At 42.1% G+C, this 16,778-nt stretch overlaps 1 protein-coding gene across 1 annotated transcript in view; it reads right to left on the bottom strand.

The window, feature by feature from the left end:
- LOC132395716 (aryl hydrocarbon receptor-like) overlaps positions 1-16,778 on the bottom strand; it is a 186,136-nt gene that overhangs the window by 52,101 nt on the left and 117,257 nt on the right. The window contains exon 4 of the mRNA XM_059972662.1: positions 4,921-5,010. Coding sequence (XP_059828645.1) covers positions 4,921-5,010 — 90 coding nt within the window. The remainder of the gene's footprint in view (positions 1-4,920; positions 5,011-16,778) is intronic.

Raw genomic sequence — 16,778 nt, 5'->3', positions numbered from 1 at the left:
CGTGGAATGGGCTGCCAGCGACAGTGCTGGAGGTAGATACAATAGGGTCTTTTAAGAGACTCCTGGACAGGTACATGTAGCTTAGAAAAATAGAGGGCTATGGGTAACCCTACGTAATTCCTCAGGTAAGGACATGTTCAGCACAGCTTTGTGGGCAACGGGGCTGCATTGTGCTGTAGGTTTTCTATGTTTCTATAAACTGTATTTAAATTACAGTGAAAGCTTGATTACACTTATTATTAGTTCAAAGAAAATGTAACAGAGATTTCACTTAAGTTAATGATAGATGGCATTAACGAAGTGGTGTCTGGATTAGACTACTCATATGCCTGGAATTTAGAATTTACCCACATCCAGTGTGCTAAATAGAAGCTGTATGTGGTACTAAATCAGATCTGAAATATCCAAAAACAGTGCAAAATTAGAATATTATTGCACAGAGACAGTGCTATTATTTTTCAGGCCATTAAAATTGATCTAAGGGATTCAGCAGGGAATTACGGCGGAAAGTAGTAGATAGGAAGGAGAAAAAAAGAGGGAGGTTGGAGACAGATAAAAGCATGTGAACAGGTAAAGAATCGCAATGCCGACCTAGACCAAAGGCCAATGATATTCTTTCATCACAGGTACCGTCTGGCGCCAATGATTGGTGAGCAGCTATCAAAGCTACCGCAGGGCATCAATAAAGTTGATTAACACAGAGAACTGGAGTCCAAGTCCATGGTTACTAGAAAGTGATGAAAAAGCCAAAATTGCATGTTTACCTTCATAGATAAAGACATTGAAGACTAGAATTAGGACTTTAGGTGGGGACTTTGAAGAACATTGGTTATGCCACACTTGGAATACTGTACACAGTTCTCATCAGCACCCTTGGAATTGTGTAACTATACTGGAGAGATTGCAGAGAAGATTCACCTTTAGTTTTGGGGAGAGGCTGAATAGGTTATGCTTAATTTCCCTGGAGTAAAAAAAACTGAGGGATGACCCTGACTGAAGCATACGAAATTATGAGAGAGTAGACAGACAAGATCTTACTTCCCCCAAGGCAGCAGCACCAATAAAAAAAGAACATAGATTTGAGATCAGAAGGAGCTTTAAAAGGGATCTAAGTGTTTGATATCTGAAGTGCACTGCCCGATCAAATGTAATTACGATGTTTAAGATGCATTTATACTACACTTAAGTAGGCAAGGCATAGGAAGATATAGACCTAGTGTGGGCAAGAAGATCAACATATATATGGTTGGGCTGAAGGACCCATTTTTGTGCTTTACAATTCTATGACTCTGAGTAAGAGACTGTGAATATAATTACAAGTGATTACATCAAAGTAATAATATTCCTGAGGTGTTCTTTGACACGCGCTTGGTGCACTTATTCTATTGCCAGTTAATTGCAAAGATCTAATTTCTATTGTTAAATAATTAAACCAGCTATATACACCAATAACATCAGCACACGCATGAAGCACAACTGGTAAATTATTCAACATCATAGTATAAATCAGGGCAGGAAGTGGCAAGTCCAATTTCCTGATGGTAGGACTTCTGCCGGAAGTGATCATAAAGAGTTCAAAACAATAAGTTTTGCTTTTTAGGCACAACTTGTACAGAAGACTGAATAACTAGATTCAATTTCATGAGCAGCACACACAAAATGCTGGAGGAACTCTACAGGCCAGGCAACATCTATGGAAAAGAGTTAACAGTCGACATTTTGGCCCAAAACATCGACTGTTTACTCCTTTCCATGGATGCTGCCTGGCCTGCTGAGTTCCGCCAGTATTTTGTTTGTGTTACTTTGGATTTCCAGCATCTGCAGATTTTCTTGTTTTATGGTTCAGTTTCTAGACACCAATTCCTTAGGGTGACGTCCATTTGATTGTGATTTACATTACTCAACACAACATATACTTAAAACAAATGACTATTGAAAACTCCAAGAACTGCTGCTAAAAGGGCTGAAAAATATTCACACACTGCAGTTCTGCTTCAGTAACATTCTTCATCTTCACAATGTTAATAAAGGGAACAAGTTGTATTTGTTTGATGACAGAATAAAGATAAAGGGAAAAACAATAAGAAGCAAGACTAAAATGACTAAAGCAACAGGAAATAGAAGTACAAGAATGGAAAATTGCCTTGGAAGGTTGACCATTCATCAATCTCTCTGATGAAGGATCATCAAACTACAACAGTAATTATTTTTTCATCCATAGTTGATACCTGAGCTGCTGAGTAACCATCAGCCATCAGGCTCTTGAACCAAAGGGATAACTTCATTCAAATTCATCACTGAAATGTTTGTTCCCACAACCTGTTGGCTCACTTTCAAGGACTCTTTGTCTCATGCTTTCAATATTTATTATTATTATTATAATATCTTTCCTTTATTGTCAATTTGTCATCCTTTGCACACTGGTTGGACACCCAAATTGATGCGGTCTCTCATTGATTCTGTTATAGTTATTATACTATGGATTTACTGAGTATGCCCAAAATTATGTTGTATATGGTATATGTATATGTATATGTACTTTGATAATAAACTTACTTCGAACTTTGAGTATTGCCACCATTCACTTTGGCTTAAAATTCTGATAAAGGAGAGGGTTCAAAGAGAGAAGCGGGGAAAGAATGCTCATTAATGCCTCCAAAGTGATGGCATCAACATTCATTTCTTCAACTTCCAGTAATTTCTCTCTATTTCCCTAACTCAGACAATGACATATTCAATGAGATGCCACTGGGAGGCTGGTTCACAGGCAGACTGGTGTCAGGAGTCCAGTGGCATGGAGTGCAAGGCATCTCAGGACCCTTCACTGCAGCAGCCTTCCTCCACCTTCACTGCCATCATCTTCTGCACTTCCACCACTGAGATTGTACTTTGTCTGTAATCTCCCTCCTGACCTTACTACCATGGGTGAACTTACCTCAATGAGAACACTACAGGGAGCTAAACTCCAGCCGGATTGCTTTTGGGATCTTGGAAACTCACAGACCTCACACTCTGTGATGTGAATATCACAAGGGTCATGATTGGCACACATGACCGCTTGTCAGGTCATTACCTATTTGCTCTACCTTGTCCAACAGACTCATGAAAAACAGCAGGGTTCCTAAGAAGACTAGGCCAAGAATAAAACATGTGAGGCTGCTTGGCAGTGCCACCCAATAGCACCTTCAGGCATCGTTTGGGGTAAAAACCCCCAAAACGAATATACACCACCATTCTGTCATATGTTCCTGAGGAGACTGAGGTCCTTTAACATCTGCCGGATGATACTGAGGATGTTCTACGAGTCCGTGGTGGCCAGTGCTATCATGTTTGCTGTTGTGTGCTGGGGCAGCAGGCTGAGGGTAGCAGACACCGACAGAACCAACAAACTCATTCGTAAGGTCAGTGATGTTGTGGAGGTGGAACTGGACTCTCTGACGGTGGTGTCTGAAAAGAGGATGCTGTCCAAGTTGCGTGCCATCTTGGACAATGTCTCCTATCCACTACATAATGTACTGGTTAGGCACAGAAGTACATTCAGCCAGAGACTCATTCCACCGAGATGCAACACTGAGCGTCATAGGAAGTCATTCCTGCCTGTGGCCATCAAACTTTACAACTCCTCCCTCGGAGTGTCAGACACCCTGAGCCAATAGGCTGGTCCTGAACTTATTTCCTCTTGGCATGATTTACCTATTATTATTTAATTATTTGTGGGTTTATATTGCTATATTTCTACACTATTCTTGGTTGGTGCGACTGTAACAAAACCCAATTTACCTCGGGATCAATAAAGTATGTCTGTCTGTCTGTATCAAGCTAGGCATTGTTGATGACTAGTGTTTTGAGAGATACCTGTAAAGTGCTATTTAAGGTAACTAAATTATAGGAAATGAGATGAGGTAGAAAGAGTCAAAGGTAATTTAAATTTTAAAACATTTGTTTTTTTGTAGCGGGCATCTTCAGGAAAGAAAGAAATATCAAGAGATTCCAAAATACATTTACATTGTGAATTAATAAAATATCAGAAACCATGATCAAAATTACTGAGATTACAGTTATTTAAACATTTCTATTACCTGGCAACTTTTACAAAAAAAAAGCATTTAAGGCTGTTTTTGGAAAACCTGGGGGTAAATAGAATCATTGTTGATGCATCATCTAATTTATGAGCTCCAACATTGGCACTGCTATTGTAAGCAGGCTGACTGGCAAATTTAAGTGATGAGCAAGCAGATAGTCATCAATGGACATTATTGGGGATGATTGTTGTCCCACATTACTTGACACACAACTGTCCCTCTGCCTTACTGACACACACCAATCCCATTTAACTTATAATAATACAAAAAAGGGTTAAGCACATAGCTGAAAAATTGGGACTGAATGACATCCACTGCTTCCCCTGCTCCAAATGCTCCCCACATCTATTCATTCATTAACTATACTTTGTACTGAACAGTGGGAGATTCGCAACTGTAACTAAGATCAAGAAAATATTAAAACCAAAACACAAAGAAAACTTGAGTCCTGTAACTCTGAATACATTGTAAAGTGAGCCAGTTTACACTGGTTCACCAGACAACTGCAATAACATTTAACTTAGTAACAATAGAGCCTACCATGTATGGTCTTTCATTGATTTTGAGTGAAATAATAAATAAATAGTAATTTTGAAACTTTGCCGAGCATAAATGCTGAAAAATAAACAATTACGTTGACTGGCAACAAATTATATCTCAGCTACAGTTAATAGTAAAGGAAATACCAAAGCAATTACATTCCTGGAATCCAATTTGAATTTTACACGCAAAGGGTAACATGCAAACTTTGAACATTAACACAGAAACCAAAAACTCTGATAACAGAACTGCTTAATTTTGAGATCCTTACACATTTTAGAAAAAAAGGAAAACATACCTGGTGAAATCCTAGATAGTCCTGAATGGTAGAAGACGTGTAAAAAATTAAGCCTTCAGCTGTTACTACCAGCACAAATCCATTGAGAGCCTGTAAAGTTAACGAATAAAGCATTGTTGAGTAAGGCCAATTATGTGAACAAACATTTTCTACAATAAGGTAAACAGTACCTTATATGATGGCTGTACTACTTTCAAACTGGAGGCAGCTCACAGAATCAAAGGAGACTACATACAGAAACAGTCCCTATAGCCTCATCTCTTGTCTCCTCTAGAGCTTTCCACTATTTGCAAGGCACAAGTGATGGAATATATTCCAATTGCCTGGCTGAGTGTGGTTGCAAGCAGCCCTTCCGTTCTAAACATTATACAATTATTTCAAAAAAAGAAATAAAATTGATTGTGGACTTCAGGAAGTGAAGGTCAAGAGAACACACAACAGTACTTATCAAAAAGTCAGCAGTGGAAAGGATGAGCAGCTTCAACATCTCAGAAAATACATCCTGGGTCCAACACATTGATGCTGTCACAAAGGGACAGCGATGGTTAAACTTCATTAGGGGTTTCAGGATATTTGGTACGGTCACCACTCTTACAAATTTTTACTGATGTGCTGAAGAGCATTATGACTGGCTGCATCATTGCCTGGAATAGCAGCTCCAATACAGAAGATCGCAAGGGTTCACAGAGGGTTGTAGATTCAGCCAGTTTCATCACAGGCACAGCCCTCGAGACCATCAAGGACACTTTGAAAAGGCTCAAGTAGGTAGTATCCATGGCATCCATCATTAAAGGCTCTCACCATCTGGGATACGCCCTTTACTAATTACTACCATCAGGGAAGAGATACAGGAGCCTAAAGACCTACACACAATGCTTAAGAAAAGCTTTTTCCCTCCTGCCATTAAATTTCCGAATGATCTAAGAACCAATGAATACTACCTTTTTGTTCTTCTTTCACACCAGTTATTGTGATTATTAGTAATTTTTATGTCTTATACTATATTGCTTCCACAAATTTCAGGACATAGCTGTAATAATAAACTTTATTCTGACTCTCTCTACCATAATCTACAAAATGTGTGCCAATTGCCTGTCCAGTCTACTCCAAAAATACTTTACAAATTCATAATCTCTACCACCAAGAAGTAGGGTAAAATAAAGGGGAACACCACACTTTCTGACTCTCTCCCCATTTCTCCCTCCAAACTCTAATCTCTGATTTGGAGACAGACCCAATCACAATGAAGGAATGAAAAGAGAGCACCGTTAGATTAGCTTCACCAGAATAACTGCAGTGGTTCAAGAAGATGACCCATTGCTTTCTCAAAGGTAATAAATGGTAGATTTGTAAGCAGAGTCTAGATCCCTGGGCAAAAAAATAAAAAAGATTAGAAAATTTTAGTCTGATTCTTTTATACCATATTAGTGGATTACAGTGAGGCAACAGCTGCCTGCAGTGATTAAAGGCAAGGAAATCACCTACGGCAAATGCTTTTTATCCAATCCAGACATTTCTTTGGAAAGTGAAAATCATTTTGGGTCTAGCTACAGTCTAGCCAGATCAAAGTATCAGTTGGTCTAACAGCAACATAAAAAAGTCATTTAAAATATCCAAGTTGTTCTCAGCCATACTAAGCTTTCAGCATTCCACAAACTAGCAAGGAAATCGGGAGGGGGGTGGGGAGAGAAAATCAAGAACAGTAAGTAGGAAGTCTCTATGTCTCAATGTAATAAAATGATTTACAACTACACTTAATCAAAAAAGCTGAAAATACCCAATGCAATTTAAAAAAAACTCTAGATGAAGGAAACCACTTAAGTAACAAAAATAACATGAAATCTATTTTTGATAAAGATTATCTTTATTTGGCTCACGTACATCAAAACATACAATGAAATGCTTTAACCTTGGACTAATTTTACAAAACAATTTTAAATCAGAGTTCTAAGAAGGAAATCTAATTCTTAGATAATTAACAAAACAGTGATTAAACTGTCTTTAATTTAACATCACCACCTATAGTTTTCCCTCCGAGTCGCACACATGACCTGACTTGGAAATACAGTGTGGTTCCTATGTTGTCATTTAGTCCGGATCCTGTATCCTGCAACATCCTACCTATCACCAAGAGGACTATGCCAACAGCCTCTGAACAATAACTGGGATTTCACATTGAAGTTTGTAAATAAATGCAACAATGCTATTTAAATATCAAAAGATGAATACAGTAAATAAAATTTAAATTATTGCTTAGCTGATCAGGAATATTCAGAGATTTTTGTATTGTAATCCCAAAGCTGAGCAACAAAGTACAGCCACATATTACAGTTACAGACTTCAATAATTTTAAACTAATAATTTTAATAGTTTTAGTTTTGTGCTAGACTGTAAAGTAATATGCAAAATTTCAAACAATGTAAGCTAGACACATTGCTTGTAAACTACGTAATTTAGACTTGTATCTTAACTGAAGATAACCAAGTTAACTGATGAGAGTGGAAAGGACAAAGCAATTTTACAATAGAAAGCTATCGAAAAATAATTAAGAAAAGAAAGTCTCAAAGGAAGGTGACATTGAGTGCTGAAAAATACATAGCTAGCAAAAACCAAACTTGCTGGAAACACTTACAAGAAGAGTGCAGTCTCTAAAGTGAGTTAATATCTCAGGTCATCTGAAAGCTTTTTTGATCCAAAATAGTAACTCGCTTTCTTCAGTGAAGTGTTTCTAGTATTTTCTATATTTATTTAAAATTTCCAGGATCAGTTAATTATTTTTAGATGTTGAATATATTATAAATATAATGAACACAATCCATCCCAGTTTTGAAATATCTGGCTGACAGAAATATTTTCAAAATCTTTTGAAAGCTTAATGACAAGCATGGTGAGAAAGCAGAGCTAATGAAGGTAGTATTAGAGGTGGAGTATAAATGTTATTATAAGAGTTACAAAAGAGTATAACAAATTGGGCTGGAGTAGGTGTAAACAGAAGATGACGAAATTTATCTGAAGTTAGCAGAACAAAGTCAAACATCTGTTATGAGGGCTGAATCATTGATAATTACAACAGATTTTTTTGTATTAAACCATGGACATCCTACAGTGCAAGACTATTTATGCTCCAGCATGATAAATGCTACCCCATCATTACAAGTGCAAAATCTGGACTGAAATTTGTACAAAGTAGTAGTCATCGAATAGAATCGGCTTCTTTACAGATGACAGAAACATCCAAGAAGCAAGAAATTAAATAATTTTACCTCAGAAAATAATGGCCTAGATTTTAGGAGAAAATTTTTCTAGATCTCTAAGTAAAAATACCACACAGTTTTTAAGATTGCTGACAACACAGCTGTCATTGTCCAAATCAAAGGTGATGACAAATCAGCATGGAGGAGGGAGACTGAAAATCTGCGTGAGTGACACCATAACAACAATCTGTTACTCAATGTCACCAAAACCAAAGTGCTGATTATTGGCAGCACTAGCAGGCATGAAATTCAGATCGCTGACCTGGCCGTCCATCTCGGCTGCCCCAGCAACCCAGGGCATATTCAAAACCTGGATTCCAGCACCATCAATGCAGGTCCTAACAACCATGGACACCTTCAAAGCGATTGTGCAGCCTCCAACTGCAACTCCAGCCTTGAACTCCAGACCGGGTCTTCACGTGCTGTGATTGTGACTCCCATCTCCCCTTCCCCCACCACCACTCTCCCTCAGATTCCATCGTCAGCTCCTGGGCCCTTCGAGGCTCCATCTTCCTCTCACCCCAACCCTCCCCTCTCGACCGACACCACCAGCTTCCTTCCCCTCCCCCCTCTGATCCCGTCTCTCATCTGTGCCAGGTCTTTCCCATCCCCACCGACATTCAACTCTCTGAGGGAGAGCACTGTTCTCAGTAAGGGCCTCACCTTTGTCCTCCTTCACCCACACCTCAGTGAGTTCCACGTAAGCCATGACGTTGAGCTCTTCTTCTACAGGCTCTGTCTTCGAGCCTACTTCTTCGGCAAGGACTCCCCCACTCCCACCGATGACCCCTTCTCCCGAGTTCAACCCTCCTCCTCTTCATGGACACCCTGCTTTGGTCTTCTGTTTGCTCTGGATCTCTTTATTGCTAATTGCCGACAGGACATCAACCGTCTCAACTTCACCACACCATGTTCCAATTCTGACCTAATTCCTTCCGAACGCACTCCTCTCCACTCCCTCTGCACCAATCCCAACCTTACTATAAAACTCACTGATAAAGGGGGGCGTTGTTGTAGTCTAGTGTACTGACCTCTACAGGGACAACTTGCTGATAACTCTGCTTATTTACCCCTCAATCATGACCCCACTAAGGAGCACCAGGCCACTGACTCCCACACCATCACCAATCATATCCGCTCTGGGGATCTCACATCCACTGCCACCAACCTCATAGTTCCCGAAACCACACTTCCCATTTCTACCTCCTACTTAAGGTCCACAAATCTGCCTGTCCAGTTAGACCCATTGTCTCAGCTTGCTCCTGCCCCACCAAACTCATTTCTGCATACCTTGACACTGTTTTATCACTCCTTGTTCAATCTCTTCCTACCTATGTTTGTGACACTTCCCACGCTTTGAATTTTTTCAATGATTTTAAGTTCCCTGGCCCCCACCGCCTATTTTCATCATAGACATCTAGTCCCTATATACCTCCATCCCCCACCAGGAAGGTCTCAAAGCTCTCCGCTTCTTTTTGGATTCCAGACCTAACCAATTCACTTCTACCACCACTCTCCTCCGTCAAGCGGAATTAGTCCTTACATTCAATAATTTCCCCTTTGGCTTTTCCCACTTCCGTAGCCATGGGCACCCGCGTGGGTCCCAGCTATACCTGCCTTTTTGTTGGCTTTGTGGAACAGTCCATGTTCCAAGCCTATACAGGTATCCATCCCCCTCTTTTCCTTCGCTACATTGACGACTGCATTGGCATTGCCTCCTGCACGCATGCTGAGCTCATTGACTTCATTAACTTTGCCTCCAACTTTCAACCTGCCCTCAAATTTACCTGGTCCATTTCCTATACCTCCCTCCCTTTTCTTGATCTTTCTGTCTCCATCTCTGGAGACAGCTTATCTACTGATATCTACTATAAGCCTACTAACTCTCACAGCTAACTGGACTATTCCTTTTCCCACCCTGTCTCTTGCAAAATGCCATCCCCTTCTTGCAATTCCTCCGTCTCCACCGCATCTGCTCTCAGGATGAGGCTTTTCATTCCAGGACGAAGGAGATGTCTTCCTTTTTCAAACAAAGGGGCTTCCCTTCCTCCACCATCAACTCTGCTCTCAAACGCATCTCTCCCATTTCCTGCACATCTGCCCTCACTGCATCCACCCGCTGACTCGGGATAGGGTTCCCCTTGTTCTCACCTACCAGCCCACCAGCCTCCAGGTCCAACATAAAGTTCTCCGTAACTTCCGCCACTTCCAACAGGATCCCGCTACCAAGCACATCTTTCCCTCCCCCCTCTTTCTGCTTTCTGCAGGATTCGCTCCCTACATGACTCCCTTGGCCACTCATTCTCCCCATTCCTTCCCACCAATCTCCCTCCTGGCACTTACCCTTGCAAGCGGAACAAGTGCTATACCTGCCCTTACACTTCCTCCCTCACCACCATTCAGAGCCCCAGACAGTCCTTCCAGGTGAGGCGACACTTCACCTGTGAGTCGGCTGATGTGGTATACTGCGTCCGGTGCTCCTGGTGTGGCCTTTTATATATTGGTGAGACTCAATGCGGACTCGGAGACTATTTCGCTGAACACCTACGCTCTGTCCGCCAGAGAAATCAGGATCTCCCAGTGGCCACACATTTTAATTCCACATCCCATTCCCATTCTGATATGTCTATCCATGGCCTCCTCTACTGTCAAGACAGAGCCACACTCAGGTTGGAGGAACATCACCTTATATTCTGTCTGGGTAGCCTCCAACCTGATGGCATGAACACTGACTTCTCCAACATCCGTTAACGCCCTTCTTCTCCTTTTTACCCCATACCTGATTAATTTATTTTCCCCCTTCCCTTACTTTTTCTCTCTGCCCATCACTCTTTGCCTGTTCTCCATCTCCCTCTGGTGCTCCCTTCCTCCTTTCTTTCGCCCTAGGCTTCCCGTCCCATGATCCTTTCCCTTCTCCAGCTCTGTATCCCTTTTGCCAATCACCTTTCCAGCTCTTAGCTTCACCCCACCCCCTTCCAGTCTTCTCCTATCATTTTGGTTTTCCCCCCTCCCCTCCTACTTTCAAATCTCTTACTATCTTTTCTTTCAGTTAGTCCTGACGAAGGGTCTCGGCCTGAAACGTTGACAGTGCTTCTCCCTATAGATGCTGCCTGGCCTGCTGTGTTCCACCAGCACTTTGTGTGTGTTGCTTGAATTTCCAGCAACTGCAGATTTCCTCATGTTTGCTGATTATTGACTTCAGGAGGATAAAAGAAGAGGTCCGTGAGCCAGTCCTCATCAGGTGACCCGAGGGTTAACAACTTTAAATTGCTCGGTGTTATCATTTCAGTGGGCCCAGCACGTAAATGCTATTACCAAGAAGGCATGGCAGCTGCTCCACTTTCTTAGAAGATTGCGAAGATTTGGCATGTCACCTAAAATGCTGACAATCATCTATAGGTGTACGGTGGAGAATACATTGAATGGTTAGATAACAGGCCGGTAACAGAAACATCAATGTCCTTGAATTGAAGAGCCTACAAAATATAGTGGACACAGCTCAGTCCATCATGGATAAAGCCATTCGCAATACTGAGCAATTACTACAGACTGAGTGCCCAGCAATTAAATAATTGAGTTATCGTGCAGCTACCAGGATGTAAAAGGCAATTAAATTATCTACAAACATTAATGTTGCATTTAATTTCATTACAGGAAACCAAATAAATTCACAGCAGAGTCCTGGCACATAGTATTAAAGACATATTTTTAACAGGTGACTTATTATATTGGAATATGGCTCATTTATTCAGGATAGTAAAGGGCTATATGTTAAGATATTTATTTTACGAGTTGCTTCGGCCTGATATAAACATACTTAAAGGAAGTAAAAAAAAACTATAACTGTAAAAGGGGATATAATTAGGATGTTGTTTGCTGAGTGATAATTGTCAATCAGTAAAATGATGAAGATTATTTATAATGAGTTGCAATTTATGCCTGTCAATTTGATGCCACTCTAAACCATAAATTCAAAGGTTGAAATTGCTTATCAATATTAACAATGGGAGATTCTGAAACTGTGACATGCATTTAATTTCAGCAATCTGACAAAGCTAGATATTTCAGTTGGGTAACTAATTGGATCAACACTGAGCATATGTGTCAAAAGGCAATATTGCAGATAAATGATACAGGGAGGATACAGAAACCTGAAGGCACACACTCAGAGATTCAGGAACAACTTCTTCCCCTCTGCCGTCCGATTCATAAATGGACATTGAACCCATGAACACTTCTCCACTATTCTGTCATTCGTTTTTTTCTGCACTACTTAAACTTGACTACTTAATACACATATATAATTACTGCAATTCTGTTTTTATCTCTATATTTACCAAATATTTTATTGTACTGCTGCCGTTAAGTTAACAAATTTCACAACATTCTGTATGCCAGTGATATTAAAGCTGATTCTGAAGTGATTATATTATTTAGGACATTCAATCAGATTATCATTGCATAACATAAAACCATTCAGTGAGCGCATCCGCAGCTAATAAAGCTTTTAATAGACCTTTTATTAAAAATGAGAAGAAAGTTTACTAGAAGGGAAGAAGACAGAGCAAAAGAAAGAATTTGAATTGGTTTGCTGTTGTCAAGTATACCAAGGTACAGTGAAAACACGATACAAACACGAGGAAATCTGCAGATGCTGGAAATTCAAACAACACACACAAAATGCTGGTGGACCCTTCGTCAGGACTAATTGAAAGGAAAGATACTAAGAGAGTTGAAAGTAGGAGGGGGAGGGGGAAATGCGAAATGATAGGAGAAGACCGGAGTACTGGGATGAAGCTAAGAGCTGGAAAGGTGATTGGCAAAAGGGATACAGAGCTGGAGACCCAGGGAGAAAGAAAGGGGGAGGGAAGCACCAGAGGTATATGGAGAACAGGCAGAGTGATGGGCAGAGAGAGAAAAAACAAACAATGGATGACCCCTTCCCCCGTCTTCAGTCCTCCTCCTCTTCATGGACACCCTGCTCTGGATCTCTTTATTGCTAATTGCCGATGCTAATCAACCGTCTCGACTTCACCACACCCTGTTCCAATTCCAACCTCGCTCCTTCCGAACGCTCTGCTCTCCGCTCCCTCCACACCAATCCCAACCTCACTATAAAACCTGCTGATAAGGGGGGAGCTGTTGTTGTCTGGAGTACTGACCTCTACCTGGCCAAGGCACAGCGACAACTCTCTGATACCTCCTCTTATTTACCCCTTGATCATGACCCCACTAAGGAGCACCAGGCCATTGTCTCCTATACCATCACCAACCTTATCAGCTCTGAGGATCTCCCATCCAACCTCATAGTTCCCACACCCCGCACTTCCCGTTTCTACCTTCTAACCAAGATCCACAAACCTGCCTGTCCAGGTAGACCAATAGTCTCAGCTTGCTCCTGCCCCACTGAACTCATTTCTGCATACCTTGTCACTGTTTTATCCCCCCTTGTTCAATTTCTTCCCATCTATGTTCGTGACACTTCTCATGCTTTGAATTTTTTCAATGATTTCAAGTTCCCTGGCCCCACCGCCTTATTTTCACCATGGACGTCCAGTCCCTATATACCTCCATCCCCCACCCAGACGGTCTCAAAGCTCTTGGCTTCTTTTTGGATTCCAGACGTAACCAATTCCCCTCTACCACCACTTTCCTCCATCTAGCGGAATTAGTTCTTACTCTCAATAATTTCTCCTTTGGCTCCTCCCACTTCCTCCAAACCAAAGGTGTAGCCATGGGCACCCGTACGGGTCCCAGTTATGCCTGCCCATTTGTTGGCTTTGTGGACCAGTCCATGTTTCAAGTCTATACGGGTATCCGTGCCCCTTTTCCTTCGCTACATCGACACCTGCATTGGTGCTGCCTCCTGCACGCATGCTGAGCTCATTGACTTCATTAACTTTGCCTCCAACTTTCACCCTGCCCTCAAATTTACCTGGTCCATTTCCGACATCTCCCTCCCCTTTCTTGATCTTTCTGTCTCCATCTCTGGAGACAGCTTATCTACTGATATCTAGTATAAGCCTATAGACTCTCACAGCTCCCTGGACTATTCTTCCCACCCTGTCTCTTGCAAAAATGCTATCCCCTTCTCACAATTCCTCCGTCTCCGCCGTATCTGCTCTCAGGATGAGGCTTTTCATTCCAGGACGAAGGAGACGACTTCCTTTTTTAAACAAAGGGGCTTCCCTTCTTCCACCATCAACTCTGCTCTCAAACGCATCTCTCCCATTTCCTGCACATCTGCCCTCAACACCATCCGCCCGCCACCCCACTCGGGATAGGGTTCCCCTTGTCCTCACCTACCACCATACCAGCCTCCAGGTTCAACGTATAATTCTCCGTAACTTTCGCCACCTCCAACAGTATCCCACTACCAAGCACATCTTTCCCTCCCCCCCTCCTTTCTGCTTTCCGCAGGGATCGCTCCCTACGCCACTCCCTTGTCCACTCGTCCCCCCCATCCCTTCCCACCAATCTCCCTCCTGGCACTTATCCTTGTAAATGGAACAAGTGCTACACCTGCCCTTACACTTCCTCCCTCACCACCATTCAAGGCCCCAGACAGTCCCTCCAGGTGAGGTGACACTTCACCTGTGAGTCCATTGGTGTGGTATGCTGTGTCCGGTGCTCCCGGTGTGGCCTTTTATATATTAGTGAGACCTGACAGACTGGGAGACCATTTCGCTGAACACCTATGTCCACCAGAGAAAGCAGGATCTCCCAGTGGCCACACATTTTAATTCCACATCCTATTCCCATTCTGATATGTCTATCCATGGCCTCCTCTACTGTCAAGATGAAGCCACACTCAGGTTGGAGGAACAACACCTTACATACCAACTGTGTAGCCTCCAACCTGATGGCATGAACATTGACTTCTCTAACTTCCGTTAATGCCCCTCCTCCCCTTCCTATTCCATCCCTGACATACTTAGTTGTTTGTTTTTCTCTCTCCCATCACTCTGCCTCTTCTCCATCTTCTTCTGGTGCTCCCCTCCCCCTTTCTTTCTCCCTAGGCCTCCCGTCCCATGATTCTTTCCCTTCTCCAGCTCTGTGTCACTTTTGCCAATCACCTTTCCAGCTCTTAGCTTCACCCCACCCCCTCCGGTCTTCTCCTATCATTTCGCATTTTCCCCTCGCCCTCCTACTTTCAAATCTCTTAGTAGCTTTCCTTTCAGTTAGTCTTGACAAAGGGTCTCGGCCCGAAACGTTGACAGTGCTTCTCCTATAGATGCTGCTTGGCCTGCTGTGTTCCACCAGCATTTTGTGTGTGTTGTTTTTACAGTTCATATGGATTCTTTCAATACACAGTACATTGAGGCAGCACAATGTAAAACAATAAGAGAATTCGGAATAAAGTGTAACAGCTACAGAGAAACTGCAATGCAGGCACACAGTAAAGGTAAGAACACAACGAGATAGATTATGAATCAAGAGTCCATCTTATTGTCTAAGGAATCATTCAATAGTATTGAAATAGTGAGGTAGTAACTGTGCCTGATGTTACATGCTTTCAAGTTTTTGTATCTTTCCCCCAGTGTGAGAGGACAGAAGAGAGAATGTCTGGGGTGAGTGGTGTCTTTGATTATACTGGCTGCTTTACCGAGGCAGCAAGAAGTATAGACGAAGTCCATCAAGGGGAGGCTCGTTTTCATGATGAGCTGAGCTGTGTCCAAAACTCTGCAGTTTCTTGGCACCTATGTGGTTGGACCAGCACAGATTATTGGTGATATTTACTCCTCAGCTCCTGGTGACGGATCCTGCAAATAAGGATTGAGGACAAACTGCCCTGAAACATGCCCAAGAGCTCTGCCTGAAGCTATAATAGCATTAAGTACAGTGAGGGACTTTTAGTCATTTTTAATATCTCCGACTTTCAAAGACAGTCAAAAAGAGAAAAAAAAGTGAATTAATACACGTTATTTCAAGTGAAAGTGCTTAAATGTACATAAATCTCACACACACGAGTATTATAATAATAATAACAAGCAAAAGGTCGAGAACTGGCTGGAAAGCGAGGGTGGGGTCCAGAGCGTATTGATGCAGTGGGGTCTGGGTCTTAGAGTGAGGAACAACCTGATATTTGGACAGTTTAACACCAGGCCAGATGGATTGAAAAGGCAAGGCGTCAGGACCAGAGGCAGTCGTTAGGCAAATTCTGCTTGCTGCTCCATTACATCTGTTCTGCTCCTTGCCTCTAATAAGCCTGAAGCTGTGGGCCTGCTCCAGGCTTCGTGTCTGTGACCTATGTGACATTCTGCTCTGCTGCGTGATGAACTGAGGGTGTGGGCCTGGTCCAGCTGCTCTGGGCTTTGTGTCTGCAAGTTCTGCGACATCTAGCTCCGTTGCGTGACAAACTGAGGCTGAGGGCTACCCTGGCTGCTCCTGGTTTCATGTCCATGGACTCACTTTCATTCTGAATCCTGTTGCTGCTGTTTGTTTTTATCATTGGCATGATTTGCATTTTTTTCTCTCTCTGTGCATTAGGGGCCTGTTGGTCCTTTTTTTAATGTGTTCTTTTGGGTTTCTTGTTTTTGTGGCTGCCTGCAAGGAGACGAATCTCAAGGTTGTATAATGTATACATACTTTGATAATGAATAT

This window comes from Hypanus sabinus, chromosome 6 (assembly GCF_030144855.1).
Source record: "Hypanus sabinus isolate sHypSab1 chromosome 6, sHypSab1.hap1, whole genome shotgun sequence".
NCBI classification, from domain to species: domain Eukaryota; kingdom Metazoa; phylum Chordata; class Chondrichthyes; order Myliobatiformes; family Dasyatidae; genus Hypanus; species Hypanus sabinus.
This window is presented reverse-complemented; position numbering and strand designations above follow the sequence as displayed.